The 20585-nt window shown below is 41.1% G+C and overlaps 1 protein-coding gene and 1 pseudogene across 1 annotated transcript; both read left to right on the forward strand.

The window, feature by feature from the left end:
• Positions 1-3196: 3196 nt before the first annotated feature.
• LOC100940641 lies at positions 3197-5972 on the forward strand (annotated as a pseudogene).
• A 2351-nt stretch (positions 5973-8323) lies between these two features.
• On the forward strand, positions 8324-8662 carry LOC111727441 (cytochrome c oxidase subunit 6C-like). Its single transcript, XM_023517248.1, has one exon. The coding sequence runs from the start codon at positions 8324-8326 to the stop codon at positions 8549-8551; it is 228 nt and encodes a 75-aa protein (XP_023373016.1). The 3' UTR covers positions 8552-8662.
• The last annotated feature ends 11923 nt before the right edge of the window (positions 8663-20585 follow it).

A 20585-nucleotide genomic window follows, 5' to 3' on the forward strand; every position in this document is an offset into this window, starting at 1 on the left:
TCAATGGTAACTTGGATGTTGGACTGAAATTTTAAACTGCATCAGTGCATTAGCTAACTATGGCTGCTTAGCAATTATAGTGGCTAAAACAAAACACATTTACTCCCACAGTGTCTGTGGGTCAAGAATCTGTGCCCAGGTTAGCCAGGTCCTCTATTTCAAATGTCAGCTGAAGCCATGTTCACCTTGAGGCTCCAGTGGGAAGGAACCATTTCCAAACTCACTCCCATGGTTGCCAGGAGGGTTCAGTTTTTTATGAGATCCAGACCCATGGCCTCAGTTTCTCCCTGCAATTGGCCAGAGGTTATTCCTTGCCAGAGTGTCTCCAACGAGAGCCATTCTAGAAGCTGCTGACCACAGACTGCATTCACTGAGTAGTGGGGAGGGACCAGACGGCCATGGTGATGCCCAAAGTGTCTTTCACAAATAAAACTGATTAAACAAAGCGTAACAGAACAAGGTATTAAAGAAAATCAAACTTTTGTATTTATGTCCATCAAGTTCAAACATAAATTAGAGAAAAGCATTTGCTTTCTGAAAGCAGATGAGAGCTGGGTGGTAAGGAAGGGGGACAGTAGAGAGAATTCATTCTTTAGAGACCATCAGAACCAGGCTGCAAGCGCAGCTCACCACTGCTCGTTCCTGTGAGTGAGTTAACATCTCTGAAATGCAACCTTCTTCTCAGTGATCAGGGCTGTGATGAGCACAACCAATGAAATATGTGTTTGTGTGAAGTGTCGGGCTTAGACACAGTGGCTATTACTATTGTTATCATGACCTTTACACAATCCTCCACAGCTAGTCTATCCAAGGTTAGTGACTGGCAGAACCCAAAAACAAGTACTCTCTTCTCTATTTCAAAGCATGAAGATGGAAGAAGTCACCATGGTCATCTGTGCATAAACAAGTACCTACTTGTTTGTACTTGAACTTTGTCCTAGCTAGGGAATTTCGGTAACACCAACTCTTGGCTCATTGGCCTGTATTCCCACAAAGAAAGTGAAAATTCATGTCTGTTGATCTCCAGGCAGAGCTCTGCATGAAGTGAAATACCACTTGTGTGTTTTCTCTCATAAAGCAGTCAAGGTCACGACGCCAGGAGAGAAGCCAGCACCGTCATAAACAAGTAAAGTTGCTCCCTCACCAGCAAGAGCCTCTGTCCTGAAGCAGCGCCACTGCGTTCATGTCAGTTCAGACAAAAGAAAAAACACAAAAAGAGTTTATAAAAAAGTTTTCTTTCCCTTCCTAAATAGACCTGGGGGTTAATGCCACCGCTTCCCTCCTTTTGCGTCATCGCCACCACCATCATCATCGCTACCATTTAGTGAGGTCCCCATGCATATTATTTATCCATTGCTTGTACAAATTAGGCTAAAACTTATCTGCTTAACTATTGAAAACAACAAATGTTTATTATCTCACACAGTTTCTGAGAATGAGGAATCCTCAAGTAGTGTATTAGGTTCTTCTGCTTTGAGGCCTATCATGAGGTCCCAGTCTATCTGCTCCTGAGGGGAGAAGGAGGAAGGGCAGCCTGTGGTAATCTGAAAGCCTAACTTGGATCCACTTCCTAGTTGACTCCTGTCATTGCTGGCTGGAGACTTCAGTTCCACACGGTGTGAGCCTCTCCGTAAACAACATGGAAGCTGGCTTCCCCCAAAGTTAGTAGTTTGAGAGAGTGGCCAATGTAGGAGCCACAGTGCCTTTGTATGACCTGTTCTCCAAAGTTGTTCACCATCACTTCCACATCAATCTATTTCTTAAAAGCAAATTAGTTAATTCAGTTCACACCCAGTGGGAGAGGAGTTAGGCTTCAACTCTTGAAGCAAAGAATATCACAGAATTTGTGGACATATTTTTAAACTATGTCCATGTGTTACATGGACTGTGATAAACATGATACATACAGTTTCTTTCTACTGTGAGAGAAGAAATTATTTATTCATGCATTCATTCATGCAACAAACCTTTATTGCAGTTTTCCCCTCCCCAAGGATGTGTGCCAAGTGCCTGCTTTGTCTGGGCATTTTATCCCTTAATGGTTCTTATACATGTAACTAGACTCTTCTTTTCTTTATTGTAGCCATTAAAGTCTCTTGCTGTAAACTGGCAATGGTATCTTTTCTCTTCTGGCCACCAAAATATTCTCACATTTATATTTCTTCCAACCCAACTTAACTCATTTTGAACTCGTAGTTTAAGTCTATACTTATTACATAACATTATACTCTAGTTTCTCTTCAGATAGCATAAATCTTTCCCCTTTACTTAATATATAACATTTATAATTTAACCACTTCTCTTCAGCAGAGCTATAATAAAATTCTAGTGGGAGAAATTTTCAACACAATCTCCCCTCATCCATGAGAGAAGACAGCCAGCTTCAGGGTGTGACGTGGGAAGAACAAGGGAGAACTTGCTCTCACCAAAATAGCTACCTCCATCTACTCTCAGGAATTCTTACTTAAAAGAAGGTCACCAACACTGCTCTTTAAAACTTAAATGTCAGGCTGGGTGAAGCGACTTGCGCCTGCAATCCTAGTGCTCTGGGGGGCTGAGACTAGAGGAGAGCTTGAGCTCAGGAGTTTGAGACCATCCTGAGCAAGAGTGAGACTATCTATACTAAAAATCAAAAAAGTAGCCAGGCATTGTGACAAGCACCTGTAGTCCCAGCTACTTGGGAGGCTGAGGCATAAGGATCACTTGAGCCCAAGAGTTTGAGGTTGCTGTGAGCTATCACGCCACAGCACTCTACCCAGGTGACATAGTAAGAGTCTGTCTCAAAAAAAAAAAAAAAGAAAAGGAAGACAGGAAAGGAAAGGAAAGAAAGGAGTAAGTGTTCCCAGAAGATATAAAAATGAAACTATTAGTAGCAATTTAATTCTTTAACTGAGATAGTTCTATCGGGTTAGCTATACAACCATCTAACGAAGTTTAAATGAAATTAGATACAACATAAAAAAGAGTCACTGAAACAGAAAAACTTCAGAAAGACAGAAATTCGTTTTCATAGGATTCTGTGAAGGCAGTTCAGAAGACAGAAAAAGAGCACTGGTTATCAGGGGCAGGATGAGAAGCAGCCAAGGATTCCTCAGTTTAGGACCTCTCAAAAGCAGAACCTGAGGCAAGGACATGAGCACAGGTGATATACCCAAGAGAATCTCCCATGGCGCAGAAAGAAGGGAAGAGGAGAATGATGAGGTGAGATATATAAACATAGGGCTCGATTACCACCCAGAATTGTGCAGTGGACGTCAATGGATACCACTGGCCATCAAATAAATGCAACTCAAATCATAAAGAGATGCCATTTTATACTCACTCAGATGGCTCTAATTTAAAAGGTGGATAATAACAAGTGCTGGTAAGCATGTGGAGAAATGCAAACTCTCACACACCACTGGTAAGATTATAAAATGGTGCAGTCACTTACAGAACAGGCTGGCATTGCCTCAAAAAGTTAAACACAGAATTGTCACATGAGCCAGAAATTCTACTCCTAGGTATGTGCCCAAGAGAAATAAAAATGTATATCTACACAAAAGCCTATAAATGGGTATTTCTTAACAGTATTGCTTATGTGGTTATAGTCAAAAAGTGAAAGCAGATCAGATGTCTACCAACTTAGGTAATAAAACAAAGATGCCTAATTTTGCCACTTCTGTTCAACATAGTACTGAATGTCCTAGCCACAGAAATAAGCAAGAAAAGGAAATATAAGCCTTCCAAATTAGAAAGGAAGAAATGAAATTGTCCGCTTGCAGATAATATGATCTTATATATAGAAACCCTAAAGACACCACCAGAAAACTTTTAGAACTAATAAATTAATTCACTAAATTAATTCCCTAATTCATTTTTATATATTCAATATACAAAAATCAATAGCGTTTTGATACTCTAACAACAAACTATCCAAAAAAGAACTTTTTCCAAAGGAAAAAGCCTTTGGAATAATTTAACCAAGAAGGTAAAAGATGTGTATATGGAAAATCATAAAATGTTGGTGAAAAAAATCAAAGAAGATATAAATAAATGGAAAGATATCATGTGTTCACGGGTTAGAAAAATTAGTATTTTTAAATTTTTCATACCATCAAGAGTGATCTACATACAGATTCAATGCAATCCCTGTAAGGGTATTTTTCACAAAAGTGGAAAAAGCAATTCTAAAATTTGTGCGGAACCACAAAAGATCCTGAAAAGCCAAAGCAATCTTCAGGGGAAAAAAAAAATGCTGGAGGCATCACAGTACTTGATTTCAAAGTATCCTACTAAGCCATAGTAACCAGGAAACTGGCCCAAAAGCATATAAAGCAATGGAACAGAACAAAAAACCCAAGAATACATCCTTGCACTGATGGCCAATTGATCTCTGACAAAGGAATCAAAAAACACACACTGGAGCAAAAGGACTTTCTCCTCAATAAACGGTGTGGGCAAAACCGGCTATGCACATACGGAGGAATGAGATTTTACCCTTTCCTCACACCATCTACAAAAATAAACTCAAAATGGATTAAATAGACTTACGTTTAAGACGTGAAAGTAACACGACTAGAAGAGTATATAGTAGAAAAACTCCAGGCTTTGGGCTGGACAATGATGTCTTGGATTAGACCCCAAAAGCACAGGCAAGAAAAGAAAAAAAGACAGACAAATGGGATTGCATCAAACTAAAAAGCTTCTGCGCAGAAAAAGGAACAATCCCATTCCACAGAGGAAAGAGACAACCTACAGAATGGGAGAGAACACTAGCAAATCATACGTCTGATCAGGGGTTAATATTCAAAATACATGAGGAACTCAAATGACTCACTAGTAAGAAAACAAATAGCCCAATTTAAAAATGGAGAAAAGAGAGTTCAGTGGGTAACGGGAGGGAGATCGGACCCCAGAGAGCCCTGAGCAGCCCCACTGCCACCGGCATCACACATCGGGAGGAGCCGCAGCTGCGGCAGGAGGCCCCAGTCACCGTCACCGTCACCGTCACCACAACCCGGAGCTGCGAGGCCGAGACCCAGCAGCCGCCCGCCGCCCAGCACTCAGCGCTGCAGACACCCAGCCGGGCACTACGGGCCACCGCGCAGGGAGCGGTGGCCCCGGCGGCCGGCGGGGACAAGAAGGTCATCACAACTAAGGTTTTGAGAACAGTAAAATGGCTCAATGTAAGAAAGGGATCTGGTTTCATCAACAGGAACGACACCAAGGAAGATGCATTTGTACACCGGACTGCCATAAAGAAGAATAACCCCAGGAAGAACCTTCGCAGTGTAGATGGAGAGACCGTGGAGTTGGATGTTGTTGAAGGAGTAAGGGGTGCGGAGGCAGCAGATGTCACAGGCCCCGGTGGGATTCCACTTCCAGGCGGTAAATACGCAGCAGACCGCAACCCTGATAGGTGCTGTCCACGTCGCAGGGGCCTCCACGCAATTCCCAGCAGAATTACCAGAATAGTGAGAGCGGGAAAAGAACGAGGGATGGGAGAGCGCTCCTGAAGGCCAGGCCCAACAACGCCGGCCCTGCCGCATGCGAAGGTTCCCACCTTACTCCATGCGGAGACCCTGTGGGCGCCGACCACAGTGTTCCAAGCCTCCTGTGCAGGGAGAAGTGATAGAGGTGCTGACAACCAGGGTGCAGGAGCACAGGGTAGACCAGCAAGACGGAATATGTATGGGGTTATAGACAGTGATCGCCAAAGACAGCCCAGATAGGACAGCAAGGAAGAGGATAAAGAGAATCCAGAAGATGAGACCCAAGGTCAGCAGCCGCCTCAAGGTCGGTACCTTCGCAACTTCAATTACCGACGCAGACGCCCAGAAAACCCTAAACCACGAGATGGCAAAGAGACAAAAACAGCCGATCCACCAACTGAGAATTTGTCTGCTCCGTGGGCTGAGCAGGGCGGGGCTGAGTACATGCCGGCTTGGCTTACCGTCTCTACATCATCCAGCAAGAAGAAACGAATATGAAATTCCAGCAATAAGAAATGAACAAAAGATTGGAGCTGAAGACCTTAAGTGCTGGCTTTTTGCCCGTCCACCAGATAACTAGAACTATCTGCATCATCTACACAGCATGGGGTTTTTATTATTTTTACCTAAAGAAGTCCGTTTTGATAATAACAAACGTGTTTTTTTAAAAAGTGTGTTTTTCCTCAATACACCTTTAAAGGTTTTTAAATTGTTTTATATCTGGTCAAGTTGAGATTTTTTTAAGAACTTCGTTTTTAATTTGTAATAAAAGTTTACAACTCGATTTTTTCCAAAAATCAACAAACTGCAAGCACCTGTGAATAAAGGTCTCAAATAATTTTTTTAAAAAATGGAGAAAAGACCTGAATAGATATTTCTCAAAAGGAAACATACAAATGGCCAATAAGTATATGAAAAAAAGGCTCAGCACTACTAATCATCAGGGAAATGTAAATTAAAATCACAATATCACCTCATACCTATTCGAATGGTTATTATCAGAAAGACGAAAGAGAATAGGTACTGGTGGTAGTGTGGAGGAAAGGAATCCCTTGCACACTGTTGGCAGGAATATAAATCACTACAGCCATTATGGGAAATTGTATGGCTGTTCCTCAAAAAGTTAAAAATATAACTACTTATACATATATCCACTTCTGGATATGCAACCAAAAGAAACGAGACCAGTATGTTGAAGAGATGTGTACACTTCCACGTTTGTCAGGGCCTGGGACTGGCCAGGTCTCAGGTCAGGCTTAGGTAGGTTCTGGACACGGACCACTAAGCTACCTTGCTCAGGAACAGTTTCTCTTAGGTGCTTGAGGGCTATCTACTTTAGATGGAGAGAGAGAGAAAGAGAGAAAGAGAGAGTGTAAAGCAGTCTTCTTAGAACAGATAGATCTTAGTCTTTAGCAGAGCTTGGTAATCTTCAGCAGAGAGACACCTGCTGGCGTTCTGCAGGCAGGAGAGGAGACAGAGTCAGAGTGAGTGAGTCCGTGATAGAAAGCACACGCTCCCCGACTGCCTTCTCCTCCAGCCTAATATAAGGCTGATCTCATGCCTCTCATCACCACAGGTATAGAGACTGCCAATTCACCACTGCTCTCATCTCGCAAGCTCTCTCGTGCTTGTTAGAACCAAATCCCTCTCCATACCCTTCTCACCAAGGTGTTCCATCATTGAGCTATACAAGTATTTCTTATAACTCTCACTCTTCCTAGCCATAGGCTATACGGGCTACTATACACGTTCATTGCATTATGACTAATAGCCAAAACATGTAATCAATATGAGTCAATTGAGAGATTTAACACATAAAAAACTGGGGAGGGGGTGCATGTGTGCATGAAAGAAAAATGGAATGTTACTCAGCCTGAAAAAAGAAGGCAAGCCTGTCATTGCGATGACACGGATGAACCTGGAGGACGTTATGCTAATTGAAATAAGCCAGACACAGAAAGATAAATACTGTATGACCCCACTTGTATATGGAATCTAAAAAAGTTGAACTCTTAGAAACAGAGAGTAGAATGTGGCTGCCATGATCAGAGAGAGAGGAGCAGAGGGGTGTAGGGAGGTGCAGGTTAAGGGTACAAAGCTCCCTTTGGATGGGAGAATTCCCAAAATCTATTATTCATCACGATGACTCTAAATAATAATAATGTATCATATACTTGAAAGCTGCTGAGAGCAGATTTAAATATTCTCATTACAAAAAAACCCATAAGTGTGTGAAGTAAGAGACATGCTAATTAGCTTTAATCACGTTGCAATGTGTACATATATCAAATCTCCACTGTACACTATCCGTACTGCATGGATAATTTTATTTGTCAATTATGCTTTAGCAAAGCTGGGACAAAAGTAATAAAAAATTGAAATAAATGAAAATAAGATGTCCAACAACTGATGAATGGTTCAAGAGAATGTGGCCCCTGCATAGGAGAGAGTATTACTCAGCGATAGAAAGGAATAAATTATTGACACAATCTACCACATGGATGAACCTTGAAAATATTATGTTAAGTGAAAGAAGCCAGTCCAAATGACCACCTATTGTATGAGTCCATTTGTATCAAATGTCCAGAAGAGGCAAAAATACAGAGACAGAAAGTAGATTAATGGTTGCCTAAGGCTTATAGACAGGAGGTAGGGGTTAGATGATGATAAGGAGCAGGAGCTGCCAATGAGCACAGCATGATGAAAATCTTTCCAAAGTAGATAGTGGTGATAGTTGCACAAATGTGAATATACTAAAAGCCATTGAAATGTACACTGTAGGCAGTTGTGTGTACCTCAGCAGGGAAGGACGCGTTGAGGTTGGCAACCCATTAAGGACAGTAACTACCATGGCTTCCAGTGCTTTGGCCAAACCTCAGATGCATGGCCTCTTGGCCAGGCGCCTGCGGATTCATATTGTTGGAGCATTTGTTGTATCCCTGGGGGTTGCAGTTTTCTATAAGTTTGCTGTGGCTGAACCAAGAAAGAAGGCATATGCAGATTTCTACAAAAATTATGATTCTATGAAAGATTTTGAGGAGATGAGGAAGGCTGGCGTCTTTCAGAGCGTCAAGTAATTTTGAAATACAAAGAATTTCTTTGGGCTGATTTACATAGACATCTGTCACTGACCAGTGTTCCCGAGCTATGAATATGAGTGATAAATAAACTATTATTAAATTCAAAAAAAAAAAAAAAAAGAAATGTACACTGTAGATGGGTGAATTCTATGGTATGTGAATATCTCAGTAAAGCTGTGAAAAATTTTAAATGAAGGATCAATGAGAAGCTATAAGACCAAAGAAGTACTTGATATTGGTACATACTGTAATCAGTTCCTAAGATACTGAACACCTGCTGTATGCAAACTATAATCTATAAAATTAGGAAGACAATTCATGTGCATAACAATTCTATGACATTGCATGAGTCATTTGGTGCATGCTGTGGATGTCTGATGAGCAAGGAAAAAGTTGATAACATTTTTTTTTTTTGGAACAGGCATTTCTTCCATTTTTCTAAGTGAAGGAGAGCAATCAAGTTGCCTAAAATTAAAATCTTAATTCTTCAGCCCTTGGCTCTATTATGGAAAGAAGCTTCGTAAACACAAGGCTGTGATCAGAATCTATGGAAATCCTGAGAGAGTATCAAACACAAATGAGTTGCCACAGGATATTTCCATACAGAATTAAATACTAGCCTTTTTAAGGTTAACAAATGATTTATTTATAAGTACAGACTCTCTTTGGGGGAAAGGTTAAAAATTATTTCAATTCTAAGATGTTTCTAAGTTGTAGCTTTTGTCTATTATCTCAAAGGGAAGACATCAGTTGGGAGACTTCATCTTAGAAGATAAAAATCTGAGGTGAATCATTCTCATTCTAATAATGAGGTAAGAACATCCCAGGTATCTCTATTTAGTGAGCATCTGGACAATATCCAACCTGCAAAGAAATTAACAATTCTGTTCAGTAAGAGCACATTATTTAACTCACCAGAGTAATTTAAGATAACACAATGTGGTTCAAATCTGCATGGAAATTTATCAAGTGAAAGCATTTCTTCTTTAAGAAACACTTGCTGGCAATAGAGATGGAAAAAATTCATGTCAAATTGGGAGCACGTTGTGAGAATGACCCTTACTGGTTCTGTAACCATGTGCAAATTAGTTCCCTTCCAGATCATTAGGGGAGGTGATTTCCAAAGACTTCAAGCCAGTTCTAAGGTTTGATAGCAAAGAGTAGCAGTTCTTAATTTTTATATGCAGGAGTAGCTTAAGTTGACCATCCAAGGGACTATTACAAACTAACCAACACACAGAAGTGATCAACAGAAGGAACCAGACCTACTGTACTGATGATACAGACATTTGGTGCATGTCCAGTCTATGAAAATTAAGTCAACTTAAGGAGGTGGTCAGTGTTGGAAGGTGATATAGATATATAGATAATGCATATTTTTAGAGATAACATATATAAAATGTATAATTTATGATATATCTTATAAGAAGATATATACTATATATGTACACTGTAAATGGATGAATTGTATGATAGGTGAATGTCTCAGTAAAGCTGTTAAAATTTTTACATGTGTGTAATATATATTCATTATATATAATATGTATTATATATTTATATATATAAATTATATATTATGTATATTATATATAAATTATATATTATAAAATATATAAATATATAATTTATATGTTGATAAGTGATATAAAAATAAAATATTTTATATTTTATGTATTTTAATTTATAATTTTTACATATTGATATTTGTGATTCATATACCTGTAACATACGTGGTATTATACATATATATAGGTAAGTGATTTTTCAACCAGTGTGCCACAGCACACTGGTATGCCCGGAGAGGATCTTAGGTGTGCAGTAAAAAATTTTTAAAGATCAGTAATCAAATTATTTTCAAAAGAAGTTCAAGGCACAGTAAGTACATTCTTTTTGTTGTTTATTCTTTTTTGTCTTGATCAAGGTAATTTAAGTGTGCCACTGAAGTTTAACTATAGGTTCAGAGTGTGCTGTGAGATAAAAAAGGCTGAAAAACACCGATTATCTGTACATAGATATCTTGACTAGGCCCTCAGTAAATCTGCAGTGGAAAAGAACCCCTAACAAAAGCCAGCTGTGCTGTCAGACCCACAGAATCGGCACTCACTTTCCTTCCGAAAGTTCCTCTAACACCCTCGCGTTCTGTCTCCATTTGACACATCCTCCATGGTAGACAGGAAGGAAGAGACACGGCATCCTCTTTTTATCACCATGTGCTGGATGGTTATCTGAGATGCGAAATCAATGGGAGAGAAAAAAAATCAAACCAATCGCCAGATCATCTCTTCATAATCTCATACTTGCAATGTTACCTAAGCAGTGATTCTGCTACAAAGAGAAGTTGGAGGGTCTTACTAGGGATTTTTAAGAGGACTTTATTTCTAAGTGAGACCTGCCCTCACCTGGACCAACTGCCAGGAAGAGTTGTACTATTCAGTCATTTAATATCTTTAATTCGCTTCCCTCTAAGAGTCACAGCAAAACTGAGACTCTCCCACTCATACAACACAGAGTGGACTGGACTCTAACAGGCAATAATTGGCTTCTGCCCCTGCTGGGGTGCTCAGTGGCCTTGGAGTCCTTCATTCCTGGTGTGAACAGCACCTACCCGAGGGTCTTCCCAGAGGAGCCTGTTTTACTCCGTGGCCAGCACCGTCCCTGTGATGACTCTGTCTTCCATCTACATCTCCAGGGCTTTCCTTGCTGATTCTGGTAAGTGCTCACAGCAGCAAAGAGCATTAAATTTAAAATTACAGGGGATTCTTCTTCCTGTAACTTTGAAATTACTTGGCCCACGCGTTCTCTTAGGAAGGGCATAGAGTAGAACTCACTATTCCCTAGTGCTCTAAACGGAGGCTCTGCTCTGAACGTGTTTGGGAAGGAATGAGAGGAAAAGAAAAGAAATAAACAATTATTAAGCCTCTGAATGCCAGGGCATTTTATCGTGTATGCCAACATGATAAAAGGGAGCGTCTCTATACAGCAAGATAGCAGAGGATTTTTCTCCTCTTCTCTGAATTTTCTTAATTTTCTATGAAGAATTGTGTTCGGGGATAAAATTTTTAAATTGAGTAGATGGGAATATTCCAAACAATGAAAGGAACTCTCACTATCCCTAAAAATAATTGCACTAGCTTTTTAGTTTTTTTACCAGTTTCTCTCCTAATCACTGTGGGTATAAAACAAACAGTGATAACTAAAACTATTATGAATTTTTTTGCTGATTTTAATCTTGGTTTTTGTTTCCTGGACGTTTCTTTAGAAACCTTGAGCCTTCCTGCTCTTCTTTTCGATTATTGGAGGGGGAGTTCTGCCAGGCTCCCCCCTCCCTAGGCCCTCGGTCCTCTTCTGGACCAAGGAAGGATCTCTCTTCCAAGAAGTATCTGGGACTGGATACTATGAATAAAAAGTCTCTTCACACCCCTGGAAGAGGCCTCCACTCCCCCAACTGAGGGATTTCCATCTCAAACATCAGAGAAGGGCTAAAGGGGGTCCCCCACAGTTTCAGCCTCCTCAAAGTTCACAGCACCAATGGCCACGTCGCCATTCTGCTCACTCAGGTGAGAGGTTTGGATAACCATGGACCTTCTGATGTGAGCTTGCTCTTGTATTCCCAAAGAAAGAGAACTTGGAGCCAGTTAAGGCAAAACTTAAAACAAGCCAGTATTAATCTACAAAATAAAGGCTAAGGGGAGAGAAGAAGGGGGTGTACATTATTTAGAAACATTTTTAAAACTGCAGAAGGCTAATTCGTAGAAAAACTAGAACTCCCTGTGTTGGAGGCAGACTCCTGGGTGCCACCATACCCAATACTTCAAATGGAGTCCCCTACAGCATAAGTAGGACACAGAGTAATTAAAGCTTTTAAAGATACAACCAAGCTATACCAGGATTAAACAATATCTATAGGAAGAAACTTGGGAGGTATTAATCTCTCTAATAGGAAAAGGGAATAAGTCTTTGCCAAGGCAACACTTTCAGTGAAGAAAGAAAATGATTCAAAAAGCCTAAGGAAATTGTAAGATCCCAGCTGCAAAAGAAGATGACCCTAGTTCTAGAGAAAGCCAGGTTGAGGCTGCTGCGTACTAAAATTCTTTGTAATAAGCAGAGACCTCCTAGCCTAAGTCCGCATCCTGGATGATATCATGTGCCCTCGAAGGAGGGGTCTTCTCCAGTGAAAGAGGTTTTGAACATTTATAGACCCAAACCCCTCAGCACCAGGTAGGGTTCAGAATTCTGAAATTTGGGGATTTTAGAAAAGAAATTTAGTGCACAATCAGCTACCTTATACATATGCGATATCCCCAGTGAGATCTGGGGCCACGCTCCATTAATGTTTCTCAAACAAAACATATGAAGATTCACAAGAGGAATAAATACAGAGGATAGATGATAGATAGATAGATAGATAGATACTCACATCAGTTCAGGTTTTGCTGCCAGATAAGTTATGGGGAAAAGGGATTTAATTTGATGAGGTTTTTGAAATTCAGAAATGTGACTAAGGGATTGCAGACCTGAACTTTTTAAATGTCTTCTTTTCTAGCAGAGACTGAAAACCAGGTCTTACATATCTCCCCTAGTGTGTGGCTTATGACTGAATTTAATTGGTTAGTTCTCAGACTGTGGGCCTCTCTCCCATTTGCTGGTAACAGCTCCAAAGCCCTGGACACCCGGGAGGACCAAACTAAAAGAACAAGCTCCTCTGCTCAGATCAATCTCAGCCTCTTTTACGTGAAGGAGTTAAAAAAAATTCTATTGGAAACCAAGAAGAAAGTAGAGTTGGAGGAGTGAAGTATAAAAACTTACCTGTCAGGTACGATGAATTCTACTCTGGTGACAGGCACCCTGATAGCCCTGACTACAGCATTATACATTTCACCTTGAGGGGAAGTCCTGCCAGGCTACCCTCTCCCTAGGCCCTGGGTCCTCTTCTGGACGAAGGAAGGATCTCCCTTCCAAGAAGTGTCTGGGACTGGACTTACGCCCTCTTAAAATTTTAAAAATGTTTTAAGTTCTTTCTTGTTTACTTTTGACATGTTATTTTTCCCAATTCTGAGCATTTGTATCGTTTAAGCCATCTGAAGATTACAAAAGCCAAGAATTAGAGTTTCACAATAGTATCTTGTTTGGGGATTGGGTAGCAATCCTGCTAAAATGACAAGGACGCCCCATTTGGGCCCTGTAATTGTTCGTTCTTGTCTCTTTGAATGTACTGGCCTGGAGACAAAGGCAACACATGGTAGGAACAGCAGTTGCCATCACATGCCTACAGCGGACTCAATCCAGTCCCCATCTACCCCGGGACAGGCTTCCACGCAGGGCCCCATGCTGGCAGCAACAAGCCACTTCTCACCCACAGCTGCCAGGCAGGCCGCTTCCTCACAGACCCGCCTCCTCTTGTGTCCATGCCAGTCACCCCTGCTCCAGCTGGCAATAGAAGTGTCATGTTGTTCTTGAGGTCCCAGGTCCTTCAACACATGGGACAAGGTCATCCTTCTCTCCCAGTCATACAGTATAATTAGTCTTATCTCTCACTCCATGAAGAATAGAGTATAACTTTAAACTTTAAAGCAAGGAGGAAAACATGGGTTTACAGTTTAATGCACAAAGCAACAAGGACGCCAGGAAAGGTGGCCAGAAATAGAACACCAGCACTCAAACACTCAACCCAACTGGATATTTCTGTTCACTGTCACCAAGGTGCTTTCACATAGAGAGTTGCCTGATCTACAAAACCCAACATAAAGACATTTAAATCTAGAGAACAAATAAATTCACTCCCTGATGACAAGATTGCAAGATTTCTCAAAAGTCAACCCAAGGTTGCTTTACTTAGTAAAATGCCTCCAGTATATTTTTTCATTTTACTTTTTTAAAAAGTTCTTCACTGCATAAATGATACATGGACAGAATTTTTAAATGAGAGCAATTAAATAGATGGACAGACCCTAGCTCCAGGATTTGGGGAGGGGGCGCTTGGGACTCCAAACAGAGACAGGCCTGGTTAGAAAGGCTGCCACAGAAGCTTAGAAGGAGACGTGGTGCTGATTCCCTCAGTGTGTGGCTGGAGCTCCTGAAGTCAGTCCTGGGGGCCAAAAGTACCAGGGAGCAGTGGAGTGGGAACCAAGAGGGCAGGCCCCAGAAATCCCAGCCCTATCATCTCCCCGCCATTATCACCGCTTCCTGACTCATCCCTCACCCACAAAGTCAGGCTCCACCCCCTCATCTGTAAGGTCCCTTCCAACTCACACGACCTGTTCTCCCTTCCCAAAATTATTTGTCCTTCCAACTTTCCCAGCTGACAGCTGGCAGATTAACATCCCTCTGTGCTTAGAACATGTCACCCCCTGTACAAGGCACATGCACATTAGGAATCATCAGGACTCCCTATGCCTGTGTCTGAAGGCCTCAGCTCCACATTCAGGGTATTTAGACCTGATGCTTCTTAACCGCGCGTGCACACAAACACGAACACACACACGCACACACAAAGGGTGCCATGGGTCAAATTATGTCTCCCAAAAATACATTGCAAAGTCCTAATGACTGGAAAGTATAAATGTGACCCCTTATTTGAAAATAGGATCTTAAATTGAACTCCACCTAACAAACACAATGCAACCTAATTATTTGTACCCTCATATTAATTTAAATTTCTTTTTTTAAAAAAACAGGGTCTTCAGGGCAGCACCTGTGGCTCAGTGAGTAGGGCGCCAGCCCCATATACCGAGAGTGATGGGTTTGAACACTGCCCCAGCCAAACTGCAACAAAAAATAGCTGGGCATTGTGGCGGGTGCCTGTAGTCCCATCTACTCTGGAGGCGGAGGCAAGAGAATCACCTAAGCCCAGGAGTTGGAGGTTGTTGTGAGTTGTGTGACACCACAACACTCTACCAAGGGTGATAAAGTGAGACTCTGTCTCTTAAAAAAAAAAAAAAAACTAGGGTCTTATGGATATAATTAAGATGTAAGTTAAGGTAAGGTCTTACTAGTTTAGGGCAGGCACTAAACTCAATGTGATTGGTGTCCTTATAAGCCGGAAACACCGACACACAAACACAGAGGGAAGAGGATGTGCAGACTCCACGGGACGCCATGGGTGGCAGAGTCAGAAACTGAAGTGATTGTGCCCACAAGGAATGCCAAGGATTGCTAACAGCAGCAGGAGCTGGGGGCCCTGAGGCATGGGACTTCCGCTCTCCAGAGAAGTGAGAAATACGACTTCAGTGGTTAGAAGTCACCCAGTTTGTGGTACTAGGAAACCAACACAAGTGCCACCAGGCTTTGATCCTCCCTCCGTCTCTTCTCTGCCCTGACAGTAGCATCTGCCTTTCTCCCCCTTCCTATCTACCGCCTCCAGCCCCGGCAGGGAAGGCTGAGGGGTTCTTCCTCCAAAATCCTCCGTGAGTCCTCAGCGGATTTATCTCTTACCTCTGCACAATTTCTCTTCTCCTCACCTGGACTGAAAGTTCCTGAGTATTAAATTTGTGGGATGGACCCGCAGGATGGACCCACAGTGTGTACATGTGGTATCACAGGAAGATATTTGGCCCTTGTCCCAGGTTCCTGGCACGTAGCTCCTAAAGCCCTGAGTGACAGGGGTGACAGGAGCATCTTTCGTTCTCATAAGGCAACTCTTGGCAGGCTGAGCCCCTAGTTAGCTTTAGGGTTGGTGCTGGTCTCCAGAGAGAATGAATGACCTTTGATTACAAGCTTCAAACTTTTAGCCCCAACCTCCAGGGAGGGGACGGGGGCTGAAGGTTGAGGTGCTCACCAATGGCCAGTGACTTAACCAATCATCCCTATGTAACGAGCCCTCCATAAAAAGCCCTGCATGATGAGTTCAGATAGCCTCTAGATTGGGGGACACATTGGGGTGCATCCAGCTCCACAGGGACAGAAGCTTCTACAGTAGGGACCCTTCCACACCTCACCTGTGCACTTCATCATCTGGATGTTCAATTGTATACTTTATAATAAACTATTAGTGTAGGTAAATTGCTTTCCTGAGTTCCATAAGCCATTTCAGCAAATTATAAAGCCTAAGGGTTGTGGGAACACTCAATTTATAGCCTGTCAGCCAGAAGTACAGTTGGCCTAGGACTTACAACTGGTGTCTGAAGAGGAGGCAGACTTGTGGGCCTGAGCCCTTGAGCCTGTGGGATTTGACCTTGTCTCCTGGTAGATAGTGTCTGAATTGAATTAAATTGTTGACACCTGGTTGCTGTCAGAGAATTGGAGAAGGGATATTGGAAAAGACACCACATATTTCAAGTGAGGAGGTAAAAACCTCCCATTTGATATCAGAGAGATGTGAGAAAAAAACCCTCCAATATTCAACAAGCAATTCATGACTCAATAATATCGAAGGATTACTAATTTCAATAAATGATAAGAAAAATACACTGTGACTCTTCATTAGGTATTCCAAAGTATGTGTAGTGTCTCTCATAAAATGAAAGAAACTCTATTAAAAAGGTATTTTATTCTTTATTGTATTTCAGAAAGAAAATGGACCTCTTTTTAAATGTAAAATTCAAGTTAGGATAATTACTGGAAAGTTTGCTATGAAAAATAATGAACTGAATGCTAATATGTAAGGTAACTCATGAAAACCAGTGTAAATTGCCAGAAATACGTTTCTTTGAAGCTAAAATAGTATTTCATATTTGGACAATATGCATTTAAAAAAATCTAAAATATTTCATAGGCAATTGATTTACAATAGAATGTCCAGGGTATCCAGCCAACTTATAGATCCTTCTGTAGTAGGAGAGTTGAGTGGACATTTATCAGTAGACTAGTACCAATGACCGACTGATTTACCCACATGCTGACATTTTTCTCACTTAATTATTTCAGGCATACTGCAGATCTTAGAAGCAAATATTTTAGAGCTAGAGAAAAACTCTGAAATTTCAATCATCTGATCTCGTGCCCGGCATAGAATACCTTCCACTTCCTCCCTGAATTAGCCATCAAACCTTTGCCTGAGTTCAGCAGAAAACACTCTCTGCTTTAAAAGGCACCTATTCCATTGCTGGGTTAGAACAAATGAGGACCGTGGAGCCCATTCCAAATGGTAAGAGAAGCCTTTCAGCATGATCCCCTGTCCTTGAGCTTTCAAATCCCAGCAGGACTATTTCACGTCAGAGAAAAGATGAATAGCAATTCTTTACCAGAACTGGTTTCAGTGCTCAGGTTAACCCTCTCATTGCAGTAAACCCCCAAGTCCTAGGAACCATTTCTCTGACAGTGCTTCTTGGCAATTCCTTCCACATGAGGTAACTTCCAAGCATCACCAGTAAGATCAGAACACCCTAAAAACACCCAGGAAACGGTCTTTGCTCTGCCCATCATCATATTCCACTCACACGAAGGCTTTGAGAGTGGAATGACTGGGGTCCAGTGGCTTAACCTTAATGGATTTAAGCATGACTGCTCTTGGACCATTTCAGAGGCATTCAGATATTAACCAGGGGAGTAGCAGACATCTTTTTACCTTAAAATGAGGCCTTATGTAGGATACGTTATAAAGAAAAAGGCTAACAGTCCCTGTATTTGTTTTGAATGCTACATAACAAATTACCAGAAATTTAGCAGCTTAACACAACACATATTTGTTATCTCACTATTTCTGCAAGTTAAGAATCTGGGCACACCTTGGCTGGGTGCTCTGCAGGGTGGTGACCGATGTATCAGCCATGGCTCAGTTCTCTGGAAGCATGATTAGCAACAAATCTTCCTCCAAGCTTACTGAGACTGTTGGCAGAATTATTTTCTTTGCAGCTGCTCAGCTCCTAAACATAGCCACTCTCAGCTCCTAAAGGCCACTCACAGTTCCTTGCCACATGGCCCTCTCCATTCATTGCCTTCTCACAACGTGGTCAATTATTTCTTCAAAGCCAGCAAGGACAAAGGAGCAAATCTGCTAGCAAGGAGTCTTACATACCCTGATGTGTTTACCAAGCAACATGCCCATCATCTTTGCCATATACTATTGGTTAGAAACAAGTCACAGACTCACCCACACACAAGGAAGGGGTTTACAATGATGTGAACACCAAATGTAGGATTGATGGGGGGTCATCTTAGATTCTTTCCATCACAACCTCAAGAATTGATATTGTTTTAAGCACCCCACTAATGTTGATATTTAACCAGGCTCTGTTACATTGTAAGAGGATGCAGCAGAGGACCTCTCTCTACTGTATCTCCACCTTAGAATCTCATGGGGTGTTTTCAGAAATCCTACAGTAGGGCAGCACCCCAAACCAGCTGAATCAGAATATCTATCTGGGTGCATTTTTTTTAAACACCTAAAGTGATTCCAAAGTGCACCCACGCCTGAGCGCTACTGTTTTACCGGAACAGTGAGGAACCCAGAGTCAATCTTAGTGGGAACAAAGGTCATCCTTGGGGGCCAGCTTGAAAAACCAAGCAGAAGTTTCCCAGGTGACATGGAAAAGTGGCAAGAGACTGAGGCAGGAACAATTTTAGCAACTTAATGAAGCTGGTAGATTGAAAGAAAGGAAAGGATTTGAGATATACTTAGAGATAACATAGATAAGACTTTGTGTCAAAGGTGAGGCTAACCAAGATGGGATAATCTCGCATGATGTCCAGATGTTGGTTTCAGACACCTGGGAGAGCATGGGAGCCACTGACTTTAAAAAGGGAGTCAAGAGGAGAAACCAGTTGGAGGATAAGGAAGGTGGAGATGATGCTGAGCTCACTTCTAGAGATGAAAATTGCACATATTTCAAAAGGTATTTTAATTTAACTTGTGTTAGTAGTGTCCCATTGGCTTGCTAAATTTAATATAGATTGGGCATTGCCAACATTTTCCCACGTATTCCTCTATCCTCCTCTATTTTCCATAGCACTCAGTTGTCCAGCACAAAGTCTTGTAAATTCCATATCTAATTTTCTGTCACCCCCCCCAAAAGGTCATTTATTCTTTTACTAGTGGTACAACCACTTGAATGACCCCTCCTTTCACTAAATGTCAAGTGAATGCTTTGCAAAATGTTAAGTATTAAAATCTTAATATGTGTTGATTTAGCTATTATTGGGTGTAAAGCTTTTTAGAACTATAAAAATTGAAGTGTTTTTTTTTTTTAAATGTGTTCAACTTGAGCTCCTCAGTACCACTTTCTGAAGACTCCCACTGAAAAGGAGAAAAATCTTAGTTCCCTGAAGCTTTCTGAATGAGTCACCAGGCTTAAGAAAACAACCAGGTTAAAACTATTTCATTCCAAGATGCACCCTGGGGCTGAAACACAACTATTGACAGTACAATATTGTTCCAAAGTAGGAAATCTGAGATGTTTTAGACTTCTGTAATCTTGGTAACAGTCAAATATTGATAAATGAACATTCTAAAATTTATGGAAGTTAGAGTTGTAAGCTATGTTACATGGTGGTTAATTATCCAACTGGCCAATGTCAACATTCATTTGCTTATCTAAATATAAAATCAGAAGTCTGACTAGTGTTAAATCTTGAAAGAATTAATGTCACCATGTTCTTCTTAGCAATGTATCACAAGAATGGAAGAAAAAGTATCCAATGTACACACCCCTATTATGAAATTAATTTATAGTTTTCATATGTAAGCTATAACCTAATAATAGCCTAAGAATACGGGGAGAGGGGAGGGAGAGAGGAGGGGGAATGGGTGGAGGGAGGGGGATTGGAGGGATCATTTCTGTGGTTTATCTTACAAGGGTACAAGTGAATCTAAGAGTAGAATATGAACGTTTTAACACAATAAATAAGAAAATGACATGAAGGCTATGTTAACCAGTTTGATGGAAATGTTTCAAATTGTATGTGAAAACACCACACTGTACCCCAGAATTGCATTAATGTACATAGTTACCATTCAGTAAAAAAAAATAATAATTTATGTTACCTTAAAGTTTTGCATAAAGACTTCTTCACACAGTCTTGAAGTGCTATCAATTGCTGACCTTTAATGATTCAATGAAAAGAAGATTGTCATTATTGCCTCCCTGTCGTAAACAGT

The sequence above is a fragment of the Otolemur garnettii genome, unplaced genomic scaffold, assembly GCF_000181295.1.
Source record: "Otolemur garnettii isolate 467f Iridium unplaced genomic scaffold, OtoGar3 scaffold00106, whole genome shotgun sequence".
Taxonomy (NCBI): domain Eukaryota; kingdom Metazoa; phylum Chordata; class Mammalia; order Primates; family Galagidae; genus Otolemur; species Otolemur garnettii.

Coding starts and splice junctions, on each gene's coding strand:
- LOC111727441 (XM_023517248.1), top strand. CDS start 8,324: ATGGCTTCCAGTGCTTTGGCCAAACCTCAGATGCATGGCCTCTTGGCC.